This window comes from Peromyscus californicus, unplaced genomic scaffold (genome assembly GCF_007827085.1).
Source record: "Peromyscus californicus insignis strain IS unplaced genomic scaffold, ASM782708v3 Scaffold_18__1_contigs__length_77618521, whole genome shotgun sequence".
NCBI classification, from domain to species: domain Eukaryota; kingdom Metazoa; phylum Chordata; class Mammalia; order Rodentia; family Cricetidae; genus Peromyscus; species Peromyscus californicus.
In genome coordinates this window covers 9,050,860-9,065,162 of record NW_026294480.1, presented here as the reverse complement: position 1 = coordinate 9,065,162, position 14,303 = coordinate 9,050,860, and the positions used below count along the sequence as shown (strand labels likewise).

General features: G+C 41.9%; 1 protein-coding gene across 8 annotated transcripts in view; it reads left to right on the top strand.

Moving 5' to 3' along the window:
* Positions 1–14,303, top strand: part of Ctnnd2 (catenin delta 2) — an 863,700-nt gene that overhangs the window by 721,084 nt on the left and 128,313 nt on the right. For all 8 annotated transcript variants that reach the window (XM_052743025.1, XM_052743021.1, XM_052743024.1 and 5 more), the window contains 2 exons: positions 8,745–8,862; positions 13,533–13,718. In XM_052743025.1, coding sequence (XP_052598985.1) covers positions 8,745–8,862; positions 13,533–13,718 — 304 coding nt within the window. The remainder of the gene's footprint in view (positions 1–8,744; positions 8,863–13,532; positions 13,719–14,303) is intronic.

The window sequence follows — 14,303 nt, the reverse complement described above, 5'->3', positions numbered from 1 at the left end:
AGTCTTTCATCTTCAAGAAGTTCTGTTCGGTTTGTTTTCAGTATTTCAGTTTTCTTGCTGATTTTTCCTCCATGTTTTAAAATTTGTCCTTTAGTTTACTGCCTATTTAATTGACTTTGGTAACAATCTTGTTTAGTTCCTGGATTTATATCCTTACTTTGTTCATCTGCATATTAGATTCCTTTGTGTGTTCGTGTATTTTTTAAAAAGTGGAACTCTTGACTCTTGTTTTGACATTCCAGCAATCTCTGTATCTTTCATTTCCGTTATTGGGGAATTGTGAGGTTGTTGATATAATATGATTGGGCATTGTCTCATATTTTACTGCCTTGTTTTAATTTGTGTCTGTTGGAATGGATATGTCGGGGCTGTGTGTTCAAGTTTTGATTTTTGCTTTTTCCCTTCACTCTTCCTTTGCTTGTTTTGTATTATCTGAATCTCCCTGGAGGGTTGTCCTCTAAGAGTAAGGTTTATTGCTGCTATTTACAGATGAGATAGCTGAAGTGTCCCCCCCCCACCTTGATTTACCGCCTGGTACACCTGTGTGGTACCTATGTCCCTAATAAGGTTCAGATACAGTGGGTTTGGAGGTACTGGTTGAGAGGAAAGTTTAGTTTGTACAGGTTTGTAAAGCTAAGGGCATCAATATTTAAGTAGTTAAATAAGGAAGAAATGGAGAAGGGGGAGTAAAGGTAACACATGAGTGATAATGACAATATGAGTTGGAGACATGAGATAGTAAAGAGGGTGTTATAGATCTAAAAATATATAAAATAAGAATTTTGAAGTATAGATGAGGAAGGGCCTGTTGTGAAATTCTTTTGCAATGAGATAAAAGTTAAAACATAGTATCTTAATAATTAAAGCACAACTTGTAAACAATTAAACAAAACACAGAAAAAAACTAAACAGCGTAAAAAGGTAATAGCATGAAATAGCAGATTTTATACCCTTATTATTTCTTCTTCATTAAGCTGGTATAGTTTCTCTCTACCTTGGATCATCATTTGTATTAATCTTTATATGTGGACAGAAGGAAAGAGTTTAGTCAGTGTGCTCTTTTAAGCAAGGATTTCTATATGTGTAGACTACTTTTGCCAGAATTTCCAGGCCAGAGGGCCTCTTCCCTCTGCATCTAGTGAATTAGTTATGGAATATTCCATAGGCATAGTCTCTCAAGGGAATTGGAAGTCTTGCCCCCTGAGTGCCATTGGATGCTGGCAGAGCACTCCAATAGGTTATACACATACTTCTAGAGATCACATGTAATTCACCCTGGCAATAGCGAGGGTGTGTAGGTGTGTGTGTGTGTTTCCCGGGGTGGGTGCTCATTTTTGTTGGTTGGTTGTCCCATATCCATGTGTTTCCCTGGTTACACTCTTGCTGCACATTCTCATGCTCACCCTGCTTTCGTCTGTTTTTCGTGTTTGCTCTTCAGCAGCCTGAACCTTCACACAAAGCAGAGCCACTGTTGACACTCAGGAGAGACTACATCTGATTCCTTGTCTTAGTCAGTGTCCTACTGATGTGAAGAGACACCATGACCATGACAATTCTAATAAAGGAAAGCCTTTAATTGGGGCTGGTTTACAGTTCAGAGGTTCAGCCCATTGTCATCATGGTGGGAAGCATGCAGGCAGGCAGACATGGTGCTAGAGAAGTAACTTGAGAGACAATATCTTGATCCATAGGCAGCAGGAAGAGATAGACACTGGGCCTGGCTTGAGCATTGAAACCCCAAACCCTACCCTTAGTGACATACTTCCTTCAACAAGACCACACCGACTCCAACAAGGTCACATATCCTAATCTCTACTATGTAGCACCAGTCCCTAATGACCAAGCATCCAAATATATGATCCTATAAAGGCCATTCCTATTCATACCACCATATTCCTCAAACCCAACCTGGATTTAGGATTAGCAATGCACTACTCAAAGTCACTTACTTTGATTTCTTCCTAGACTTGTGGGGAAGACGTATGACCTCAGTGAATGATAAATTTTTATACCTCTATCCATATAAAATTAAGAACATATGCATAAAAATCTAGTAAGATGATATAATACTAAAAAAAAAAATGGTATTCAGAGACCCATTCCTGAATCCTGTAACTGAACGACAGATGAGATCCAGGTCAGGAGTTGGTATACTGGCCCATGACCCTAGTCATGCCCATGACTTTATCTATATAGCAGACAGTAAAAATGAGTTCTATGCTTTGAAAAGGTTGCTGAAAGAAGGAAGAAAAGAAGTAACAGAGTCCCTATATGACCTCAAAAGCTGAAGTATTTACTCTGTTCCTCTCCATGAGAAGTTTCTAACCCTTGGTTTTGACATTCATGGATAGAACTCTTTTAAGTATTTTTTCCCTGCAGTAAATACAAGTGTAGTTCATAGGCAAGTGACCTAATGGGTATGATTTCCCATTCCTGTGTGTTTTCACATAATTTATGACAAATTCACTAGTCACTGAGTAGGTAATGATATCATCATCAAAAAATGTATATTTTACTTAACTTTCCCCTTGAAAATAAATTATGTCCAGCCATTTGCTGGTTGGCTACTAGAAGCCATGACTACTGGTCTAAAAACTATCTGTTGTGTTGGGGGACACTGTGCCCTATTGTGACACAGGGCCCTATTGTGTTCGGAGTTGCCTGGTGAATATTGTTCAGTGTCTGTAAATCATGACAATAACAGTTTATTCCATGTCTTCTGATCAAACAATCAGTATCTTCATGTGAACTCTTCTGTGGATTTCCTGCTGGGTCATAAACAGCAGTCCTTAGACTGACATGTATGTGTGCCATCCAGATAGTGGAGCACACATAGAGTTACTGGGGCAGGAAAGAACCTTGGGTTTGTGTTTATACCAAATTCCCAAAGTCAGACTCACTGGAGTAAGCAGGAGCTGAGTGTTGAGGAAGATCTTCCTGGCCCCAGCTGTTAAAGGAAGGCCCCTGGCCCTCACACTTTTGTGTGGGCCTTGTTGTGGCGCCTATTGTAGGGTGATTACAAGTGACCCTGGCTACCTCCACTCAATAGATGCATGCTAGTGATTTCTCAACACTCACCCAGTTGTGATAACTTAAAGTATCCTGATACCCAGAAATTCTAAGACCACTGGTCTAGAAGCATACGGGGCTGAAAGGAGTTGTGTGCTCCTTCACTGAGAATGTGGGCACTGGGCGAGTTCCAAGTATGTGCTGTGCAGGGGCAGGCAAGGCACAAATGAGAGAAGCTCTCACTTGTGTCCCAACCTCATGGGATGCCAATTTAAACTTCAGGTATTACAGTTGCTCTAAAGGAACCCTGGAGTGAGGCAGGAGGAAGTAGAAAGGTTAAGGGAATTACTGTGGTTTGCATTTGAAGTGTCCCCAAAATGCTAATTTGTTGAAGGCTTTGTCTCCAGCTACTGGCATTATTGAGCACTTACTGGGTGATTAGAATACAAATTTATCAATGGATTAATCTCTTAAAATTTCATAGCTGAATGGGTCTGTTAGGAAGTAGGGTCTTGGTTGAGAAAGTGGGTCACTGGGAGGGGGATGTTTTGTAGGGGTATGTTTTGGTCCAGGACCCCTCTTCTCATGCCTGTTGTTTCCTGGCAGCTTTCCTCTTTATATCCTTCTGCCGTGATATACTACCTCACCACAATCCTGGAAGCAACAGAACCAGAGAACCCTGGACTGCAATCTATGAAACCATGAGCAAGAATTAATCTGTTTCTTAAATAAGCTGTTTCTTAAGCTTGTCAAAGCAACGGAAAGCTAACTAAGCTAACTAAGGCTTAGAAGATGGACACAGTATTGTTCTTGTCTAATCCTGGAAACTGTGATGGTCAGAGTTGATAGGTTAGTGGTAGAAAGAAGGACATTCTAGATCAGTGATCCTCACCTTCCTACTGCTGCAACCCTTTAATACAGTTCCTCATGTTGTGGTGACCCCAACTATAAAATTGTCTTTGTTGCTACACCATAACTGTAATTTTGCTACTGTTATGAGTCGTAATATAAACATCTCATGTGCAGGATAACTGATATGCAACCCCTGTGAAAAAGCCAAAGAAACAGGTTAGGTGGGAAGGAAAAGTTACAGAGACACCAAAGGGGGAAAAACACTTTCCATTTTGAGAGTGAAAGCTCCTCCCCTAAGCCCCCAGGTTGTAGATTCATGTGAAACAAGAATGTCTGACAGTCTCCAGGCTGCAAAACAGAGCAGTTCTCTCCACCATGCCCTCAGTCATCTGAACCACCAGAGGAAAGCACACCTGAAAGTGAACCCTATTGCTTTGTTGTTTCTCTGAAAACCGAGCTTTCTCTGAATAAGCCAGGTGGAGGGAATAGTGGCCAATTCAAATTCAGAAGCGAGCATCTGATATTTGTACGTAAGCATTTTACATGGAGGTAAATCATCAGTGCATTAGAAGTGTCCCCCAACTTCCTGAATTCCATTCTGAATGAAGAAGTGAGCATATTTAAGTAGCCAACTTGCACTGAGCACCTACCACAAACGTATCAGGCAGCCAGTGCTAGGTATGCACATGTTTCAGCCCTCCAAAAGGGAACACTGTAAGATAAGGTCCCGTTCTTAGGGATTCCCATATAAGATCAATGGTGCTCAGCAGTGGCAGTTCAAAGAGCTAAAGGAGTGTAGAGAAAGAGGCTAATTCCAATGTTACATTCCTAAACCCATCCCTTGGTTTTCTATACAGTTTGATCTCTCACATGCCGACTTTTTGTAGCAGACACATATATTACATGAAATGATATTACCATTCACATCTGGTCTAAGTCCCCTGTGGATCCTAGGAGAGCACTGTATGTTGAATTTAATTTAAACAGGTACAGTGAGTAATGGAAGATCAGAGGAAAATATCCAGTAGCCCTGAGGATGAGGAAAACGAAGCAGCTGTCTGGATGCAAAGGAATAAAAACTTGGTCTTTTAATCAGAAGATAGAGAAACAAATTGTATCAATTTTTCATAGACAAAATAATCAAAAGAATACCCTGAAATCTGAACCTGTTTAATAATATGTTGATAATTCAACCAGGGTTACATAAATTATTTCTAGAGGGTTATATAGATTATTTCTAGGGGCCAGATAGTATCCATGTATTCAAGATTTTCACAAAGAAACTTTTAGGAACTTTTCCATGCTGTTTTTTTTTTTCATATAATTTCGTTTGTTGCACAATTTCTAGACAGATTTAGAAATTGCCTACCCCATGATGGACAGAAAAATGATTTTAGTACAGTGGGCATAAGGACTCTCTATGTTAGGCATTGGCTCATTGTCAAATACTTAGCTAGGTCTATGATTAAAAGTAGCCACTCACTTGTTGTGGCTTATAACTAGCAAAACATTCATAGTCAATAGGTAGGAACAGAGATTCAAGCTGAGATAATGTGACGCTTATGTCTTTGTGGTGTCCTAGTGGCAGCTCTACATTTAAACCGTCAGCTGGCATGACTCCACTTTAGTGATCATCAAAAGTCTTCAACAGTAATAAACGCTGAGTGTCACAGTGGGAGAATAAGCTTGATTTTTAGGGAAGAGCAAGAGGCACATGATGGTTTGAACGTGCAATGTCTCTCATGGGGTCTGAACACTTGGTGCCCAGCCTGTGGTGCTGCTCTGGGAGGCAGTGGAGCTTGGGTAGCAGAGGTGGGCCACAGGGTGGAGACAGGAGGATGGAGCCTGCTATGGCTTCCAGTTCCTACTTTCTCCTTCCAGCTGTGACCACCATGTGAAATGTTCTGCCACAAGCCCTGCTGACTTCAACACTACTGTGCACATCCACCCCACTCTCACCCTCACCCCACCCTGAATGCAGTGACAGGCTGCATCTTCTTCCCGTATATGGTGAGGATGATAACTAAGACACCCTCCTTTACCTCACAGCAGAAACAAAGGCCATTCTAACAGGTGTTTACATAGGCAAGAATAGTTTATTCAAAGTATAAACCCAAATCCAAATGCATCTAGAAAACCGTCTCTAGAATAGAGATACTACATATGCTCTTACATTCATCTAAGGCGTACATACTGAGCCTCCTCATAGATGCAAACAGTGTGCGCGTCTGTGTTTGTTTGTGTGTGTGTCAGTATGTCTGTGTATCTCTACATGGGTCTATGTGTGTGTGATTCTATGTAGGTGTGTGAGTCTGTGTGTGTGCATATGAGTCACTGTGTGTGTGTGTGTGTGTGTGTGTGTGTGTGCGAAAGTATATGTATGCATGTGTGTCTTAGTCATTTCCCTTCTCTATTAAGGTGTTATTACCATTTATGTATTTATTTATTTAGAGACAGTGTCTTGCTCTATAGCCCTGGCTTGCCTATAACAACCTTTGTAGACTAGGCTAGCTTTGAATTCACAGAGCTCTCCTCACCTCTGTCTCTTGGGCACTAGTATTAAAGACATGTGCCACCAAGCCTGACTAGTCTTTCTTATTTCTCAGTACCTTGCACATTTCAAAATAGGAGCAAATTAATATATTTTTGGAAGAGGCTGAACTCAAATCAAATAAAAACTAGGATAAAGAAAAATTTTGGAATTACTATTGGCAACATATAATGTTGGTGAAGTTTTTCATTCCTGCTGTTATTGGCTGGTCCTGTACATTTGTTGAATCACAGTGAAATGAATCCCAGCTAATTGTCAAGTCTTGTGAAAGGAGGCAGTTTGCTACCATGATAAGCTTAAACAGCAAAAGGGCTGAGGTTATCAGTGAAGGGAGGAGACAGATGCTAGGGTATACATAAACCATCTCTAAGGAGTCTGTCTGGATTCCCTCATTATTTGGGAAAACTTCCCCACTGAACAAAAGTCACACACACATTGCTACCCAACATTCTTCTTGCCAAGAAAGAATAACTGAAATTTTTGACAAGCTTCCTGAATGTCTTCAGAGTTCAACCTGGTAGAAATCATTTTTAGGTGGCATGCTCTAGAACATTCTGTTATAATTGCCCTTCTAGATTGGAACAATATCACCATGCCTCTCACAAGTTCTTTCTAACAGCAAGTTAGCTCTTCCTCCTACTTCATCCCCACCAGATATCTTCTCAGAAACAAAGGTTAGAATTTACAAGACCTCACATTAAAATGTTTTTAATATTTACCTAGTCATCTCATCTAAGCACCTAAAATCTTCTATTTATATTTTAAGATCAATAAAAAATCCTATTTAAATTGAATAACCTTTCATAGTGTTATATTAATGTACTGATGGATCCTATTTTAACCCATCCTATAAAACATTTAGATATCAAAGTAAATAGTTAGGATCAGTAGCCTTTTAACAGCATTACGCCTGTTTTCTTTTCATTAAAATAAAATCCCAGACAAAACCAATCACCCAGACTCCTTGTCAGCCCTGTAGCACTCAAGTTTCCTTCTTCCATTGACTTACATTCCATTGCATCCCCTTCAGTGACTCTCAGAACCTCCTGGGGAGGCGAGGGGTCTGGGCGCAGGAGGTGTCAGCTCCTTCATCTTCAAACAGTTTAGTGCCAGCAAAGGAAACTGGGAGTGAAATGAGAAAGCACCTTGTCAGCCAAGGTGATGGGATGAAGTCACCCTTTCTGCCTTTACTCCAGACTCTGCCCCAATGCACAGATTCTTGTAGTTAGCCTCTGTGGCTCCCAACAATCAGCAAAGAGCACTGCTCCTGCAGTAAATCCATCCATGGAGTTAAGTGTTCAGATACTATGCTCTGTATTATCCAAGAGGTGAATGTTACCTACCTCCACCCAAGCTTTTAGAATCAGACTCCAGAGTAGAGTGTAACTCCATTCTAGCTGCCTTCAAGGTCATCATCAGGATTCCCAAATTTGAGGACCATTGCAATATCTCATTCTCTTGCCCCCATTTCCCCTGTGCTCTCAAATGCTTCCAATCTTGTTGTACCATCTACAGATTCACCTCTTTCAGCATTCTTTCTGTGTTTTTCCATAGCCATTGCAAATAAATAAATAGATAGATAGATAGATAGATAGATAGATAGATAGATAGATAGATAGATAAATCATAAATATAGATAGAAGAACATTTTTAGGTAACAGAATAAATAAACAGCACTCCCGAAGAGTCTCTGTAATACCATGCCAGGGATTCTTCATCTACTCAGACATCACATGTCTTTTGTAGAGCTACAAGAGTGTCTGTCTGCTTCTTAACCTTATGAGGTATTACAACAGGCTCCTTCTGTTGCCTTTAGCTCAGGATATGCAACACGGGAAAGAGTGTGGTGTACCTCCTTCCTATGGGCTGTGTCAGAGGCATCCCAATGACACAAAGAAGTTTGTCCCTAAAATGAATTCCTACCAGTATGCTTCTGACAGGACTGTGGAAGGTATATGTTTAAGGCATAAAAAATGTGTCTCTAAGATATTTAGTAAGTTGGAAGGTCTTGCTGTGAAAATACTTGAGATTTCTTAAAGAAGAATGTTCAAAAAACTTCTGATTCCCTCTTCAGTTGTAAATGAGGTGAACCTCCCATGTTTCTAGAAGTCTCTAATTCTCAAGAGTCCCAGGACTCCGACATATCATGTTGCATTCTCTCTTTAACAAGTTGCAGTAGATGCTCTATAGCCCTGGCTTGTCTGTTGAAGCCATGTCTATTTGCTAAAGCTACACTCATTAAACACTGTAAAAAGGAAAAGAATTTCCTTCTGAAAGGCTGGTCTCTTGGTGGCCACAGTGAAGGTCACTGACATGTTCCTTTGCTTTTCAGGAATGTAAGTTCAGCTGGTGAGGAGGCCCGCCGGAGGATGCGGGAGTGTGACGGGCTCACGGATGCCTTGCTGTATGTGATTCAGTCTGCGCTGGGGAGCAGTGAGATCGATAGCAAGGTTGGTGGTGTTTGCATAGATCCAGATTCTTAAGGATTAAATGTGCTCCAGAGATTAAGCAACAGCTAGTAGCCATGGGAAGCTATTACAGTATTTCATACTTATGTTCTGAGCCCTATCTTGATATAACTACAACAGTGATCCATCATCTAAAGGGATGCTCACTCTAGCTTAGAACCAGCATTTGAAAATCGCTGTTTTTGAGAATTCAGGAAGTTAAAGTGAAATTTAGATTGTTGTTAGTAAATCAAACCATGGATTTCCCAGATGAGTAAACTTTCACACATCTGAGCCTCCAGCTTGCACTTTAAAAAAAATTATTATTTTGAAGATGAAGATGTTGAAATTTGAATAATTATAAATTTTTATAAATTAAATTTTGATAACTAATTATTTAATTATACTAAAGGCTAGTTTTTTTTAAGTGCCTGCAAAACCTTTTTTAAATTTTCAAAAATGTTCAATTAAACACTTGCCACTCCTGCAGAGGACCTGAGCTCAGTTTCCAGATCCCACATTGCAGCTAATAACAGTCTGTAACTCCAGTTCCAGGGGGTCCAATGGCCTCTTCTGGCTTTTGTCAGCATCAGGCCTATGCGTGGTACACATACTTACATGGAATGAAATAATCATGCACATAAAATAAATATAAATCTTAAATAATAGTTCAGTATGCTTAGCCATTAATTAGCTTTATGGGTGAATTAACATAACCCTTCTTAACTTTGACTATACATTAGACAATGTTACCGATGTCTGAGCCTGTCACCCTGAAGAGTTGGGTTCCAGGTGTCTTGCAGGAGTATAGTCCTGTGAACACTGGCTCCACCCAGTTGTAAACACCACTGTCCTCCCATCACTGATACCCACCAGGCCTAAAGCTAGTCCTGCAGCACTAACTTCAAGCATGGGATGTTATATAATAAAGACTTAAGCCTCCCTCTTCTATGAAGTCCCTTAGTAACCATTGTAGACCTATCAATATTGTTGACAAGAAAATTAAATCCCTAAACTGGTGACCAGTCAAGAAATCTTGAGTATTTACAGGAGTCTGTTAGTATAATAGACACTTGAGTTATAGAAGAGCTTGTATAGATAGTTCACTGCCATAGCAACGCTGAGCATTTTAATATTCACAGTATCCAAAGGCTGAGGCATGGAGATGCTAAGTCTGTGAGTCTGCTGGATCCAAAACAGCTTTCCCACTGTCTGGACCTTGCAGATGAATAAAATAAAAGCCACTGCCTCATGTCTCTGCCAAGCTCCCCTGCTCCTATCTCTGGAGGTTTTAGGCAGTTTTCAGGCACAGGGCTTGGGCACCATCATGTTCTGTGGCATAAGTGTCATTGTCTGACCATTTGGATGAGCAGACTCCTAATACATCTGGGAGACCAAAGAGATGATCTGTTTTAATATCCATGTTTTTTTCTAAAAGAAGTTGAAGTGGAGGGTTTCTCTAGACTAGAGTGAGAAGACTTGAGTATCCCTGATAAGTAGGGAGTGTGTTGAGCTGGGCATCAGAACAGGGCCAGTATCCAATGCCCTCTCCATCCCCCAAGAGCACTGTACACAAGTGCTCTCAACTTGTGACAGGAAGGACTGTCTTAACCGCATGCCCTGACTGTTGAAGGGCTCCATCCAATGTGATAAATTACTCCACCAGGCTTTGCTGGCTGGATCGTACTATTGACTTTTAACGTATTATTATTGCACCATAATTTTCCACTCAGCCCTCAGTTTGGCCGCTTCTGAGCTTTCACAATGACAAGTTAGAGGGGGAAACGTGAGTGCACATTGTCTTTAAGGCCAAAGAAGTTAATGAATAAGAGCCTGGATTCCATGCAAGCTCGTGGCTCTGCTCCTATAATTGGGACAGTTTATTGAATGGCTAACATATGGTGGAGTGGTCCACAGATGACTCCCAAATTAGCCTGTTCTAATAGAAAATAAGGAGTCAAAATGACCCTGGTGACCAAGAAGAACACTAAAAAGCGCTGTTGACAGTAATGGATGTCACAAACCTAGCAGATGCCACGCGTCTTCTGCTGGTGTCCCTGCTCTTCCTTCTCTTCTTTTCCACGCTCCCTTTAGAGGAATGCTCTTGAACTGGGAACCTACCAAACCCAGCCAGACTACCCAACTCCAGGAAGCTTTTCTTCTCCGGGCCCTCTCCTTCCTACCCTCCCTGTAACATGAATTTTAAAAGGTCTTATTAATAAAAACAAACCCGGAGCCAGGTATTGGGGTGAATGCTGAAAGATCAGAAAAACAGAACCAGCCACAGCTAACCTCACCTCGCCAATTCCTCAGCTGACCTCATTTCCTCAAACTGTAAGCCTCTGTGTCCTCATCTGGAGTGAATCTCAGCTGAACTGCTGCTAAAAGCCTAAAAGCTTAACCAGGCTCTAATTCTTGGTCCTCACGCCTTATATACCTTTCTGCTTCCTACCATCACTTCCTGGGATTAAAGGCATGTGTCACCATGCCTAGCTGTTTCCAGTGTAGCTTTGAACTCACAGAGATCCAGATGGATCTCTGCCTTCAGAATGCTAGGATTAAAGGTGTGTGTAGTACTATTTTCTGGCCTTTATGTATATCTAGTGGCTGTTCTGTCCTCTAACCCCAGATAAGTTTATTAGGGTGCACAATATATTGGGGAACACAATATCACCACACCTCCCAGCTCCCTCTTTCTCTCCAGCTTCTCCCCACACCATCTCCCTAACTGCGGAGTGATTATAAAGCACTCCTTGAAACTACAGCTTTAGTCTCCCCAGTCCTGCTGGAAGAACACCGAAGCCCCAGGGGAGAGAAACAACAAGATGAGAAGGAAGGAAGGAAGCTTTCTCTCCTGAGTCCTTGATGGAAGAGAAGTCAGTTTGAGATGATTTGAAAATTGTCTTGACTTGTGCCATAACATTTTCCTTTCAAGGAGAGACGTGTCTGTCTTTCATGTGTCATCCTGTGCTTACTTGCTTTCATGCCGGCTTCCTTTCCTGATGCGGAAAGGATGCTTGAAACAGAAAATCAAGTTGGCTCAAAGCCTGTGGGATTAGCAGCCATGAAACCTTGGCAAGCTGGAAAAAATAGCTAAGGATGGCATGGGCCGCAGAGTATATCCTGAGCACTGCTTTTCTTAACTAACAGTCACACCACCCCGATCAGGTGAAGAGCACAGGCTACCCTTTACCAGCTTCCTGCCAATGAGGGCAGCAGGCCAGGATTGGAGTCCGGTGTCTCTGTCTGTTGTGGCACTGACCCCAGACAGAGGGAATGACTTTCAACAGTGAGCTACCTACAGTTGGCTTCACCCATCCCTCTTCCCTCTGTGGCATGAAAGTCTGTTGCCACATAGTGGGTCTCTGAACATGATCGCCAAGATGCAAGTGTTTTCAAAATAAAATTGGATCTTTTTCTCCTCCTTATTGTTTTCCCTTTCTTAAGATGTGTATTTTATTTCTCTTTCTCACCCCACCCCTGCCTGCCCCTGTCTTAAGTTCAGAACAAAATTTAAAAGGTCAATTTTGGGGCCCCATGATATGGCTCAGCCTGTAAACATGGTTGCTGCACAAGGCTGGCAACATGACTTTGATCCACAGAACACACAGTGGAAGGAAAGAAACTTCTCCAGAGAGTTGTCTTCTGACCTCCCCATGTGTGCTGTGGCATGCATAGACAACACACAGACACAAATACATAGGCAGAAATACACAGACACACAAACATATACGCAGTAAATAAAATAGATTTTTAAAAGTCGGCTTTCTTTCAGGGAAGCACTTTCTGCAGAGGGGCAAAGGACAAATGCAAAGGATCTCAGTCTCAACTCTCTGGTTTCCCGATAGCAGCCTGGGGTGGTCATAAACACCTGGGCATGTTGGGTTTGCTTTCGAATTATTGTGAGACAAGCCTCAGGTTGGCTCCAGCCTGCAGATGCAGCTTACTGAGCTTTGCTCTCAACTTCTGGAAGCTACTAGAACTTACTTTGTCTCACCTCCAAAACTTACTGGTGACAGCAACAAATGGCACCAAGTCTCTAAATTCATCCCATCCTCTCCACAGCCCTGTGATGCTGGTGCTTTTATCAGGACTGGCTTATTAATGAAGAAACAGAGGCACAAAAGGGTTAGTCACTGCACAAAGCCACACAGCCATTGGGCAGAGCTAATATTCATACCAAAGCCAAGACAAAGTGTTGTATGTCCCATACTTAGGGCCTCCCAGGTGTGGTCTCCAGCATTACTGAAACTGTATATTTCTTGATAAATGATGTGCAACAGCATCCCAAACGAGAGCCGAACTAAATCCACTCCCTGTGATCTTAGTGACTTAGATTCCTAAACTCCAGGCAGGAGTTGCCTGTAAATGGTGATCTTGTAGTTGCAAATTTGTCCAGTTCTCACAAGTGCATTTTGATTACCGTGACTGGTGTTTGTTGAAGTACCTAATATTGATGATAATTGTCTCAAGTGAGAAATGGTGTTAGGACCTTCCAAGCTTATCCAGATTCTTTCTGTTGCAGCTCTTAGCGGAGCCCTTGAAAGCAGGAGGTAAATGCATCTGAGGACCAGTGTGTCCATGGAGACTGACTGCCTTTCCAAGGTGGAGGCATCTGCTGAGTCACTTACACTTACCCCTCCATTTCCCTTTTTCTTTTGGGGATGCTGCAGACCGTTGAAAACTGTGTGTGCATCTTGAGGAACCTCTCATACCGGCTAGCAGCAGAAACGTCTCAGGGACAGCACATGGGCACAGACGAGCTGGACGGACTGCTCTGTGGGGAGGCCAATGGCAAGGATGCAGAGAGTTCTGGGTGCTGGGGCAAGAAGAAGAAGAAAAAGAAATCCCAGGATCAGGTGATGCTACAGGCTCGCAGCTGCATGCCATTATCCCCTTCCTCACTAAGATATTAAAGCTGTGTCAATATATGTATAGATACGGGGCTCTGCATTTACAATACATGGTGAAATCACTTGTGTGCCTACATGATTTTCCTGTCTTCCAGTTCAGGCTGGATAGAAATTTCCAAAGTAAAGAAAAAGCCATCAACATACTCTGATGACCCAGTTCCTAGAGTGTAGGTAGAAGTAGGTACTGATGCTTGTATGTTGAGTGACAAATGTGTTGAATCCTCTTTGGGGATGGAGAAAAGCAGTTGCCATGAAGGTGATGGAATGCCCAGGACAGGAAAAATCAGGTAAGAAGGGAAGTGGACAGAAGAGGCATGATATACAGTGTGTGTGTTTGACAACAGGTTTCAAAAGCCTTGGTTATTGTCTTGTTTAACCTAGGGAAGTTGGGGTGAGAGTTCATGGGCTTTACAACTGGATGATGTCAGAATTTGGGTCTTGGGGAAATTACAATTTTGGTAAATTCAGAACACTGCAGCCAGAGAAATATAGAATGTTATGTACTGTAGACCCCTCTAAGAAGACTCCCTA